The sequence below is a fragment of the Herpailurus yagouaroundi genome, unplaced genomic scaffold (genome assembly GCF_014898765.1).
Source record: "Herpailurus yagouaroundi ecotype Mexico unplaced genomic scaffold, PumYag 142, whole genome shotgun sequence".
Classification (NCBI taxonomy): domain Eukaryota; kingdom Metazoa; phylum Chordata; class Mammalia; order Carnivora; family Felidae; genus Herpailurus; species Herpailurus yagouaroundi.
The window spans coordinates 57,680,773-57,694,718 of record NW_024412397.1 but is presented as its reverse complement, the minus strand read 5'-3'; the positions used below and the strand labels follow the sequence as shown (position 1 = coordinate 57,694,718).

Here is a 13,946-nt window from a genome sequence, read left to right as displayed (position 1 = left end):
CTTTCATGACAATGGGTATATAAATATTTGTGCAAGTCTCTACTTTCAATTCTTTTGGGTATATTGCCAGAAGTGGGATTACTGGATCATTTAATGTTTATTTTTGAGAGCGAGAGCGTGCATGAGAGAGCAGGGGAGGGGCAGAGAGAGAGAGAGGGAGACAGAGGATCTGAAGCAGGCTCTGTTCTGACAAGAGAGCCCGATGCATGGCTCGAACTCATGAACTGTTGTGAACTCATGAACTGTTGTGATGATGACCGGAGCCGAAGTTGGACGCTCAGCCGAATGAGCCACCCAGGCGCCCTGGTAAATCTACTTTTAATTTTTTGAGGAACCACCATACTTTTTCCCAAGCATCCAGGACTGTTTTTAAGCCTCAATTTTTTCATCTGTAAAATGGGATTATGGAACCAATATCAAAGTAGTACATATTTAGGAAATACTAAAATTGACTCAAAAGAAAAAAAAATGCCTGGGTAAGCTAGTAACATTGACTTTGGTGAAATTTAATCCTTGGTCACACATGCCCATAAAAAAAGGCCAATAATCAGTTGGTTTAAAGGCAAGTTTTACTAGCCATCAGAAACAAACAAACAAACAAACAAAAAAACTAACCAACTCACTCAATATGCTGGTATAACCTTAGAAGGCCCAATTTATATAATACACTACTGATCTTCCTGTACTGTTTGTCTATACAACCATCTCTAAAATGATGCACTGTAATCAGGGATGATATACACACAGCTGAATACAACAATGTATCAACACAGGCTTACGAATTAAGTAATAATTTAGTGTCCAAACCAGAAATTGAGAGGAAAACAGATAAAATGCTCTATTAGTATTTCCGAGCCCAGAAGGCATCTGTATTTTCACTTTAGAACACTAGAAATCAAAGGCTAAATTGTGGTACCAGGGGACAGACTGGAGTCCTATGGACAGTCTGGGAAGGTTTAATACCTGTTAAGTAGGCTTGGCGGAATGCACAACAGACGCATTTGTGGGCCGGAGCCCAATTTACAAATTGCTTTCACATGCGTGGTGGTGGTTGGGTGTAGAGCAGAGAGTATGGGACCTTGATACATGGGTCTAGTAAAGAAAGGAGACTGCTGGGAGCAATGGGAGCAGGTGTGAAGAGAGAACAGAGTGGATGGGGCCCGATCATCGTCAGCCCACCAGTCAAGCAGGTAAGGAAGGAGATGCCCTGTGAAGCATGAGGGTTTTCTCTCAGGGGAATGCTGTGACGAGACGGTGTGCTTTTTTTCATTATATATGTATGTATATATGTATTTTTTTAATTTAAAAATACTTTATTGCTAAAAACTCTTAACCATCATCTGAACTTTTTGTTTTCCAAATTTTTATTGGAAAATTCTAGTTAACATACAGTGTAATATTGGCTTCAGGAGCAGAATTTAATGATTCACCACTTACATATAACCCCAGCGCCCACCACCATTTAGCCCATCCCCCGCCCACCTCCCGTCCACCAACCCTCAGTTCGGAGACAGTGCATTTGGAATCACAAACTGGCTGGAGATGCAGCCTGCACAGCCGGTTGAGCAAGACTAAGTGGTAGCCGACAACCAGGGCGGTGAAGAAGGACAAAAGAACGGCCCAGGATTGTTAGAGGCTCCATGTTAGCTTTAGCCACTAAGAGATTATGAGGCTCAGCAGGGAGCCTGGAGCACTGCGAGTGCAGGTTCCATGAACAGGAGATAAGTTGAGAGAAATCATAAGCTTATGCTCTGAATGTACCGAGTTTGAGAAAACGGTGAGAACATCTGAAGCAGGATGTCTTAGCCGGTTGGATGAAGAGAAACTGGGACAAGGTGAGGAAAGAGCTGGCCAATGAGCTGAGGGCTTACGCGCTGCTGCCTCCAAGGTGTGTGCCCAAGACCACCAGAGTCCCAGCTGAGGAAACATCAAGATTGACCTTAGGACTACAAGGAAGGAAAACTAGCTAAGAAATTCGCATTGGGCAATGTTCACATGTATTTTCTAAAAAGCATTGCTGAGTTTTGAGGGCGTTTCTTCCATAAAATAGCTATTGAGAGAATGGATGGATTCTGTCTTCTGGATTCTGCAACTGGTTTCTCTCACCACGTTTCGTTTTCTATGGGTAATATATATTTTTTTAAATAGGAGGGAATTAGTGATGCAGAAATAAGGAAGTCTCACTAGATTTCTTATAATGATGGTGCTACTTGGTGGCTCTCCTTTCTTCACCAGTAGCAGAAACTCTTTAATGGCTGATTACATATTTTAAAATCCCACCAAAATCCTTATGCTTGCTCCTCGGCCATAATAAACTCCCTCCAGGTAACACACTGTTACCTGGCTTTTCTCTCTTGCTTGGAACTGTGACTGGAGGCATTTCTGCCCTGCCCCCACCCCAGGACTCTTGCACAACTACAACCTTAATTATTCCTGTATCAGCCTCTGAATCACTTGTTCCTAATGGCAGAATATCTCTAGTGCAGTTCCAAATGTCTAAAAAGCATTAACAGCCTGAGCAGAAAGTATCAGGGCTTTTTCTTAGGTTTGACTACACTGAAAAGAAAAGTAAATATGGGCTTATCTCCTAACACCTGTGGTAACCAGTTTTAGTTAGGTATTATGTTAAAGCCTTAAGATTTCTCTATCAAGTTATTATTTTATAATGTTTTCAAATGCCAAAAATGTCACATAAATTTCAAGTCTATGCAGTTACATAGACTTGATGTCTCTGATGTCTCTGATGTCTTCCTAGACTGCCCTCTACAGCAGTGACTGCTCTGGTTAGGACCTGTCATTGTTTTTAATGGCTCTTGGTTACAGTCCATTTTCCCTTCAGTGTGCTCCTCAGTGATCCTCTAGTTGTTTTAAAGCTTCTGGGCAGGTCTATATTGTGTTTGATATTTCTTGGGAATTTCTCCCAGAGCTAACATAATTAGGACCTGTGGAAGAATATTAGCAAATAATTATTGAATATTAGTTTATCATTTTTTCTAAAAGTATCTCAGCAGCGTATTTCTTTGTACAAATAGAGACTTTACAAATGTAATTCCCCTGTACTGTCTAATAAACATAAAACAAATGGCAGATAAGTCTCTTTTGCAAGATATTTCCAAAAGAAGTTCTTGAAGCTTAACACTTTTCATAATACGTAGTGCAATTTTCAGCTTAATATATCCTGAAATGTCAACACTACCAGGATTTTTTCAAATACATAGCCCATGTTCCTTTCAAACTTTTTCAGTGTTGAGCAACAGGACCTATAGCAGCCTTCAGAAGCAAGGCCTTGGATGGGAACATAATGGAAATTTTTTTTGTAACACAATTTAGAAATATTTTCTTTTCACAGTACATGTAGTATGTATTACTTAGCTATAAAGTATTAAAGCACAAACTCCAGTTTGAATATTGAAGAGCTGTGGTCTGCTTACATAATTACAAGAATTTCATAGCTATGAAAGGGTAAAGTTTTTGGCAGTTTGTATTAGCCAGAACCATTATAAGCATCAAGCATCTCATGAATAATTTAATTTTTAGCATGTGTTCAAAATCCAAATGAGATGATCTGTTATAAACAAAAAGCAGTAAACGCTTCGGTAAAAAATTGAAGAATGCATAACTAACAGAGTTATGTCTCTATTAGGTGGTCAGAAGAGAACAATTAGGGAAAGAACATCAGTTGAGGACGCAGGTGGGAGCTTGTGAGGAACAGACACACCAGAGGTTAGATTTGAGGCTCTGCAACCAGACTAGAAAAGTAAGCAGAATTAGGTGCAGGTAGGAAGTCAGTGAGTCTGGTTAATACTGTGTGATTTAAAAAACATTTTTTTTTCTAATGCTTATTTTTGAGAGAGAGAGAGAGAGAGAGAGAGAGTGAGTGAGTGAGCCGGGGGTGGGAGGCAGAGAGAGAGATGGGAGACACACAATCTGAAGCAGGCTCCAGGCTCTGACCTACCAGCACAGCTCCCAAGGCGGGGCTTGAATTCACGAACCGTGAGATCATGACCTGAGCTAAAGTCAGACACTTAACCGAATAAAACACCCAGTTGCCCCAATACTGTGTGATTTAAATGTAATTCTGCACCCTTGAAGCTTGATTAAGTTGAACATTGAATTTAAGAAGAAATATAAGTGAAAAGGACCAAAGAAAAAGTAGGAATGATCTGGCAGGATTAATTAAGGCTGACTGGGAAAAAAAATGTCCAATATTGGAAGACTCTATGCAAAGCTTTTGCTATTTCAGGAGAGATCAGAAGTGAACTGAAGAAAGCACTTCTTAGTAGGCAAACCTAAAAGAGAACACTTTTTCCCCTTTCATTAAGTGTTATATTGGAATTGAAATAAATGGTGGGGGGATGGGGAGAGGAATCCTAAACTGATAAAGTGACTGAGTAAGTGAATAATGCTGACACTTAAAGCGATCTCCAAAGTCAAGTGGAAAGATATGCATATGTGTGTTTTTTTAAATTGATATAACAACAGAAAATGGGATAGAACTTAGGGTCTGAACAAAACCCAGTTAATTTTAACACCAACAATTCTTCAGAAGCTTACAACAGGACCCAAGGTCTACAATACATGACATTTGTAATGTCCAAGATACAATTCAAAATCTCTCAAAGTACACACCACTAGGAAAACAGGATTAATTCTTAAAGGAAAATAACATTCAACAAATGCCAATCTCTAAGATAGAATTATCAGACATTAAAGTAGCTTTGCTTCATAAGGTCAGGGAAAACACATTTGAAATGAATGAAATGATACAAATTCTCAACAGAGAAATGGAAAGCTAAAAAGGAATCAATTGAAAGTGAACTAAAAAATGCAATATCTGAAATTTAAAAAACAATGACTGGATGGACTCAATATCAGAATAGAGATAATAAAAGAAAGAATCAGTAACTTGAATATACAATAAGATAAATTTTCCAACCTACCAGAGATAAAAGATTGAAAATAAAACAGTGCGTAGATAACATCTAAAGATTTAGTATAGCATAATTAGAGTCCCATAGGAAGAAAAGAGATTGGAATAGATAAAATATCTTTAGCAAGAATAGCAAAGTACTCCCTCAATGTAGTGAAAGGCATACATACACTTACAGATTCCAGACACTTAGCAAGTTCCATACAGAACAAGCTCAAAGAAAACAATGTCTCAAAGCATAACAACTAATAGCTGGAAGAGAAAAAACACACACACACATTACACATAGGGGAACAATGATTCAAATATCCATGAAGTTCTCAAAAGAAACCATGAAGGCCAGAAAACAGCAGAACCACATTTTTAATGCAGTAAAAAAAGCTCACTCAACCGAGAATTCTACATCCAGTGAAAATATCTTTCAAGAATAAAAGTGAAAAAAAGACATTCTCAGATGAAAGAAAACAGACAGAATTAATCAAGACCAGTTCTGCTCTAACATCAGAACATATTTTTAAAAAACTCTTACAATGCAATAATAATAATATAAACAACCTTATTTGAACAGATATTTCACAAAAGAAAAAATATGAATGGCCAACATGCAGAAGAAAAGATGTTCAACATCATTAGTCATTAGGGATATGCAAATTAAAACCAAAATGAGATCTGAGTTACAGTCCAAGATGGCAACATAGAAAAAACCTGAACTCATGTCTTCTACAGACACACCTATCTACACCTATTTATGGAGTATTTTCTTCCTGAAGAAGAACTAAAGTCTGACTTAACAGCTTCAGTACAACAGAAGATAGAGAAGGGCAAGAGAGACAGAAACAAGGAAACAAAGGGAACCCTACTGCCAACAAAGATGTTAACTGCAGTGGAGAAGAATAGCACTGATGGACGCTGAGCAGATCTGTCTGCCCTAGGGCACTGAAAAAGAAAAAAAGAAGCCACAGTTTCAAAGAGCAACTAGTACGTAAAAGATCCAGCCCTAGAACCCTGCCAAATGTCCGGGAAGCTGCTGGAACTCTAAGTTTCAGGAGCTGGTGAGCGCTATGATTTACATTCCCCCTCTACCTTGAGAAGATGGACTGCAGCAGGGTCTGAAGGCCTTAGCTGGCCTGCCGCCTCAGTGAGCACTAGGTCTGTACCCTGTACCAGTCCCACCCTCCCCTCCAAGGCAGCCGGAGGGCAGTGCACATGGGGAAACCCCTGGGTCCGCACTCACTAAGCTCCAGTGGTCATTCCAGTGTGACACAGGTACAAAGCACTGCAGAACACTTCAGACTCCTACCACACTGGCTTCAGGCACCTTGCTAGGGCAGGGCGCCTCTGGCACAGTGCACTCTGGGACCTCACTGCTGATGTGTGCTTTGGCTCCAGTCACCCCACCAAGGTGCCCCTTGTGTGGAATGCCCCGAGAACCTCCAGCCTGTGCCCATCTCAGTTCCAACTGCCGTGCCAGGGAACCCAGGATACCCTCACCTGCACCCACCTCAGCTTCAGCTGCCCTTCCAGGGTACCCGCTACACACAGAGCCCAGGGACAACACCAGCTCACACCCACTCCAGCTACAGCTTTCCAGCCAGAACAACCCCTGGGCGGAACACCCCAGAATCCTCTGGCCCACACTCAGCCTCAGCTCCCGCCACAACATGCTCTTCATGGAGAGATCCGGGATGTCGCAACTTATATCCACTTTAGTTCTGCTATCCTGACAAGGTGGCCTCTGCACATAGAGCCCCAGGACCTCCCACTTGCACCCACTTCAGCTGTAGCTGTGCTGCCTGGGTGTCCTCTATGTTTAGAGCCCTAGGACCCCTCAAGCCTACACCCACTTCAGCGGTAGCTATCCTGCCAAGGTGCCCACCGCATGGAGAGCCCTAGAACTTCCCAGCTGCCAACCTGCCTCAGCTCCCACTGCCCTGCCAGGTCACCCTCAGTGTAGAGAGCCCTACAACATCCCAGCTTACACCAACTTCAGCTTCAACTACCCTGCCAAGATGCCCTCTGTGTCTAGAGCCTCAGGACAGCCCAAATTGTACCCACTTTCAGATTCAGCTGTCCTGCCAGAGCACTTTGTTCACAGAGAGCCCAGGAACCACACCAAGCCCTGATGACTTCAGCTTTAGCCATCCTGCCAGGGCGCCCTCTGCAGTTAGAGCTATATGCAACCTCTTGCCTTGAATTCACTTCAGCCTCAGCTGTCCTGCCAGGGCTCCCTCTTCATGTAAACCCGAAGAGTTCCCCACCTGCATCCATTTCAACAATACCTGTCCTGCCAGGGCACTCTCTGCACATAGACACCCAGGACTCATTGGCTTGCCCATGGGTACAACCTACAGCTGTCCTTTTGGGGTGCCCTCTGCAGAGATACTTAGGACCAACTGCAGACTATGCCCACTTCGGCTCCAGCCATACCACAAAGACAGCCCAGCACAAACTGCCACATGACCCCTAGTATACACCAGCCACAGCTCCAGCCAGACAGCCAAAGTCACCAGGCACACACAATCTACATAGGGGATAACCATACACAAGATGATTCTTTCACACTCAGGAGAAGTAGCTCTTGTGCCTAATTCATAGAAACAAACACAGAAAGTCAAACAAAATGGGGAGACAGAGGAATATGCTCCCAATGAAAGAACAAGACAAAACTTTAGTTGCTAAGCATCTGACTTGGGCTCAGGTCATGATCTCACAGTTCATGAGTTCAAGCCCCACACTGGGTGACCTTAAGCCCCACTTTAGGTGAGCTCGAGCTCTGCTTTGGGTGAGCATAAGCCCTGCTTCAGATGAACACGAGCCCTGCTTCAGGTAAAAACACAAGCCCCACTTCAGGTGGGGCATTTTTGTGTCCTCTCTTACTGATTTGTGTCCTCTCTCTCTCCCTTTCAATCTCTAAATAAATAAATAAATAAATAAATAAATAAATAAATAATCTTAAAGATTCTCGCTGGACTGGAGAGAAGAGTGGAACTCAGGACTTCAACAAAGAGATGGAAAATATAAAAAAGAACCAATCAGAATTGAAATTAGTAACTGAAAGAAAAAATACCACGGGAATCAATAGATTAGCAGATGAAGAACAGATCTGCAATCAGAAAGACAGGGTAATGGAAAGCTGAATTCATCCCAGCTGAATAAAGAGAAAATCGCATTAAAAAAATAAGGACAGGTTAAGGGAAATCTTGAACAATATCAAGCAAACATTTATATTATAGAGGTCCTAGAATAAGAAGACCAAGAAAGGAGCAAACTTATTCAAATTTATTTGAAGAAATAATAGCTGAAAACTAGCAAAGGAAACAGACATCCAGGGTCAGAAAGCACAAAGAGTTCCAAACAAAATGAACCCAAGGAGGGCCACACCATAACACATAATAAACAAAATGTCAAGGTTAAAGATAAAGAGAATTTTACAAGTAGCAAGAGAGAAGTAATACGCAAAAGAATGAAACTAGACCACTTTCTTACACCATACACAAAAATACACTTGAAATGAATTAAAGACCCAAATGTGAGACTTGAAACCATAAAAGTCCTAGAAGGAAACATAAGCAGTAATTCCTTTGACATCAGCCGTAGAAACAGGCAAGCAAAACACAAGCAAAATTAAACTATTGGGACTATATCAAAATAAAAAGCTTTTGCACAGTGAAGCCATCAACAAAACAAAAAGTCATCCTACTGAATGGGAGAAGATATTTGCCAAATGATATATCCAATAAAGAGGTTAGTATCCAAAATAAATAGAGAACTCATACAAGTCAACACCAAACAAACAAACAAAAAACAAACAAAAAAAACCCCCAAAAAAACAACAAATAATCTGATTGAAATGGGCAGAGGACCTGAATAGGCATTTTTCCAAAGAAGGCATACAGATGGCCAACAGACACACAAAAAGATGCTCAACACTGCTAATCATCAGGGCAAACAAACCAAAACCACAATGAGATATCACTTTACACCTGTTAGAACGGCTACAATAAAAAACGCAAGAAATAACAAGTGTTGGCAAGGATGTGGAGAAAAAGGAACCCTCACGCACTATTGGTAGGAACGTAAAATTAGTGCAGCCACCGTGGAAAACAGTACGAGTTTCCTCAAAAAATTAAAAATAGAATTATCATATGATCCAGTAATTTCACTGCTGGGTATTTACCCAAAGAAAACAAACACAAAAAAGTAATTCATAAGATGCACCATGTTTATTGCAGCATTATTTACAACAGCCAAGACATGGAAGCAACCTAAGTGTCCACTGATAGAAGAATATATGGTATAAGGGGCGCCTGGGTGGCTCACTCAGTTAAGCTTCCAACTTCAGCTCTGGTCATGATCTCACAGTTTGTGGGTTTGAGCCCCACGTCAGGCTCTGGGCTGAGAACTCAGAGCCTGGAACCTGCTTCGGATTCTGTGTCTCCCTCTCTCTTTCTCCCGTCCCCTTCTCACTCTATCTCAAAATAAATATTAAAAAATTTTTTAAAGAACACACACACTGGAATATTACTCATCCATAAAAAATGATACGATCTTGCCATTTGTGACAACATGGATGGACTTACAGAGTATTATGCTAAGTGAAATAAGTCAGAGGAAAGCTATTTGCTTATGTTTTTCATTTAAATGTGAATCTAAGAAACGTTAAAAAAATGAAGAAACAAAAAGCAAAATCAGACCTATGTAGATACAGAGATAGATGCAGAGAACATACGGTTGTCAGAGGAAAGCGGGGAAGGGCAAAATGGGCTAAGGGGAGTGGGAGACACAGGCTTCCAATTAAGGAATGAACAAGTCACAGAAATAAAAGGTATGGAATAGGGAATGCAGGTGATGGTACTGGAATAGTGTTCTATAGTGACAGATGGTAGCTACACTTGTAACAAGCATAATGTAGAAGCTTATCAAATCACTACTGTTATACACCTCAAACTACTGTAATACTGTGTTTGAACCATACTCAAAAAAAAAAAAATAGAACAACACAAACTGTCTTATAAGGGCTGTGAATCTAATGTGTATATCCAGCAAGTACTTCTTAATCATATAATGTGAGATTTAGGAAGAATTTTAGAAGTCATTTAGCTTCACCTCTCCTCCAACATAGGCATTTTCTCCCATAGCTTTCTTGACAAATGTTTGCCAATCAAGACTTATTTATAATATTGAGGGGCACCTCATGGTGTTGGCAGCTCCATTCCCTTGCTGGATTGCTCTCATCAGTAACTCCTGCTTCTTGCTATGGTTCTTTGCAGCCTCACAGAATATGTCTACCCTTATTCCATATGACAACTCTTCACCCAGTAGGTGACTGCTAATCTGTCCCAACTAAATACCACCAGATCTCATAATGATTTTTCACATCACACTGACTAATGCATAAACACCCAAAAATTAACTGTACTTAACTCTGGAAGGTAAGAGTACAGGTATATTTTAATTTATTTCCTTATATGTAAACTCTAATTTTTGCAATACATATTTTACTTTAATAATAAGAAGAAAAACACAACAAGATCCAACCACATACGTTCTAAAACACTGAAAGTGCCACCAAGAATTTGAGCAACTGGAGCTCTTGTACCTTGCCAGTGGAAATGTGAAATGGTATAACTTCTATGGAACTGTTTAGTAACTTCTTTAAAAAATTAAATATAGACCTACCATACATACCAACTATTCTATTCTTGCTATTTACCAAATAGACCAAGACTTGTTTAGGTAAATGTTTTTAGGAGCTTTATTTGCAGTAGCCCCAAACTGGAAACATTCCAGATGTCCATCAGTAGAATAAACTATAGTATATTCATATAATGGACTGCATAGAAATAGCAAGGAATAAACTACTGATATATCAACATGGCTAAATCTCAGAAATATACTGAATGAAAAAAGCCTTACTCAAATTACATACTGTATGATATCATCTACATAAAATGCTAGAAAATGTCTGGGGTTAAGGTGTAGAGAATAGATTGTATGCGGGCAAGAAGGAACTTTGGGGGGATAGTACTGACTCTCTTGTTTGTAGTGGAAGGCTTCATAGGTGTGTGTATATATACATAAACTAATCACCTTAACCATCTGGTATTTAATTTTACTTACTATATTCTCAATAAACCTGTAAAAAATAACTAAGAAATGAATTGCTTAGTTAATTATTGTGGATCTGGGTGCTGCTGATGTGGAATGAATACGAAAAGCACCCTGAAGCCCAGTGATGCAGCTGACCCTTCAAATGTCTTGAGAAGCCCAGGAGCCAGACAGCTGCCCCTATGCCTCTTTCCTTGCTCTTTCTGAAGATTCTCCAACCAGCACAGAGCCACCTTTATACTAGGGGAACAGCAATGACTCCATCTTTTTCCCATGACCATAGGTTTTCTTCTAGAAGTTTCACAGGTTTAAAATCAGTTCTCACAGGTTCTAGGAAGATGGAGGAGTAGGGGGATCCTGAGCTCACCTAGTTCCATGGACACGCCAAGATTAAAAACACAGCAGCACAACTACCTCTCAAAATGACCCGAAACCTGGCATAACTACTTTCCAGAGTTAATCAGAGAGAAGACCACACTGCAAAAGGTAGGAGGGGCAGAGACACAGTTGGGAATCAAACCCCAGGTAAGACTAACCACAAACGGGAGGGACGTCACAAGTACGGAGAAGCGAGAGGATCAGACCCCATACCAGGTACCCCAGGCACAGGGAACAGATACTGGGAAGATGAGTCCACAAAACATTTGAGAGTTTTTACTCTTGAGAGTAAAACTCTTGAGAGTTTTTACAATCACACTTTAAAAACCAGTGGGCTTAGCTCTGGGAGAGCTGGAGGGCTATAAGAAACTGAGTCCCACCCTTAAAGAGACAGCTTAACAGATAACCCCACTGAGATACAGCACAGAAGTAGCAGTCTAAAAAGCGCCAGGGGTATGCAAGGAGGAGAATCATTTACTAATATCAGAATGTGCACTGGAGGTGCAGGGCTCTTCAGAAAACCACTCCAAGAACAAAAGTGCCGGTGGGCACCATTTCTCTCCTAGCCTAGATAACAGGACACTTATGGGAATTAGCACAAACCCTGTCCACCTATCTTGCTAGTACCTGGGGCCCTGCCCCTTCATGTACCTGCAAATCCACCCCATCCAACTCACCTCAGCTGGCAGCCATTCCTCCAAAGCAACCCCTGCCCTGAGAAGAGGAGAAAATAACCACACACACCAGTGTACCAACAGTCACAGCAGCAGAACCTTATAGCTGGCAGCACAGAAAGAGTGCCCTGCCCATCAGTCCCAAACTGAGAAGTAGGAATCTAGTCCGATGGCCATCCCACCCACCGACAAAAGCTCCCCAGGGGACAACACAGGGAGAGCTCCCTGCAGGTTGATGAACTGCAGCCCCAGCCAAGCGGCTGAGGGAAGGCATCTGGTCTGACCATTGACACTGTCTGACTACAAGCCCAAGGCAGTCCCACACTGACCCATTAACAGCACAGGGACAAAACCCTGCTCAGGCAAAGTGGGCCATTGCAACCAACTGGACTGGAGGCAAATATGGATCAACCAAAACAGTAAGGCACAACAAGCAACATAGGCAACACCCCTAAAGCACATGGTTCAGGTGAACAAGGGGCATTGCCCTGCAGCGCACAGGCCTTCTCCTTTACAAGGCCACTACTTTCAAGATCAGGAGACATAACTGACTTCCCTAATACATAGAAACAAACAGAGAGTTAGCAAGTGAGGACATAAGAATATGTCCCAAATAAAAGAACCAGACAAAAGCTCAGCAAAAGAGCTAAAGGCAATAAACCTTATTTAAAAATTCAAAGTAATGGTCATAAAGATATTCACTGACTTGAGTGGAAGATCTCAGTGAGATCTTTTAAGAGATAGAAAATATACAAAAGAACCAGTCAGAACTTACGAAGAACTCAATAAGCAAAATAAAAAATACACTAGAGGGAACAGCAGATTGAGAAGGCAGAAGAATGGATCCGAGATCTGGAAGACAAAGTGTTGGGAAGCAATTAAGCTGAACAGCAAAAAGAAAAAAAGAGAACAGGTTAAGGGAATTCAGAGACATCATCAAGAGTAATACCATTCACATTATAGGAATCTCAGAAGGAGAAGGGAGAGAGAAGACAGCAGAAAATTTATTTGAGGAAATAATAGCTAAAAAATTCCTCATTTGGGGAAGGAGTCAGATATCCAGATTCAGAGTTCACAGAGATCCCTCAACAAAATTAACCCAACGAGGACCACACCAAGACATATAATAATTAAAATGGCAAAAAGTAATGATAAAGAGAAAAATTTTAAAGCAGCAAGAGAAAAGAAAACAGTTACATACAAGGGAAACCCCATCAGCTTATCAGCTGATTTTTTAGCAGCAACTTTGCAAGCCAGAAGGGAGGGGCATCATATATTCAAAGGATCAAAAGAAAAAGGAAAAAAAAAGGTGCAACCAAGAATATTCTACCCATCAAGTCTATCATTCAGAATAGAAGTAGAGATAAAGAGTTTCCCAGACAAACAAAAGTTAAAGGAGCTCATCACCACTAAATCAATCTTACAAAAAAAGTTCAAGGGAATTCTTGGAGTGGAAAGAAAAGGCCATTATCAAGAGATAAGAAAATTCTAAAAGGAAAAAATTTCACAGTTGAATGAAAATATATAATCAAACTAGTAATTAATCACTTACAAAACCAGTATAGAGGTTAAAGCACAAAAATCAGTAAAATCAATTACATCTACAAAAATCAGTCAAGGGATTCACAAAATAAAAACATATAAAGTGTATCATATACATAAAATTTAGTGCTTTTAGAATGGGTTCAAGCATAAGCAATGATCGACTTAACATAGACTGCTATACACATGTTATATATGAATCTAGTGGTAACCACAATTCAAAAAACTATATTAGACACACAAAACTAAACAAGAAAAAAATCCAAGCATAACACCAAAGAAAGCCATCAAACCCCAAGGGAAGAGAGCAAGGG

At 40.6% G+C, this 13,946-nt stretch overlaps 1 protein-coding gene across 1 annotated transcript in view; it reads left to right on the top strand.

Annotated features, from left to right (window-relative positions):
* The first annotated feature begins 1,121 nt into the window (after positions 1-1,121).
* LOC121032732 (uncharacterized) overlaps positions 1,122-13,946 on the top strand; it is a 32,035-nt gene continuing 19,210 nt past the window's right edge. Inside the window, exons 1-3 of the mRNA XM_040478497.1 lie at positions 1,122-1,190; positions 3,644-3,757; positions 6,320-6,455. Coding sequence (XP_040334431.1) covers positions 1,122-1,190; positions 3,644-3,757; positions 6,320-6,455 — 319 coding nt within the window. The remainder of the gene's footprint in view (positions 1,191-3,643; positions 3,758-6,319; positions 6,456-13,946) is intronic.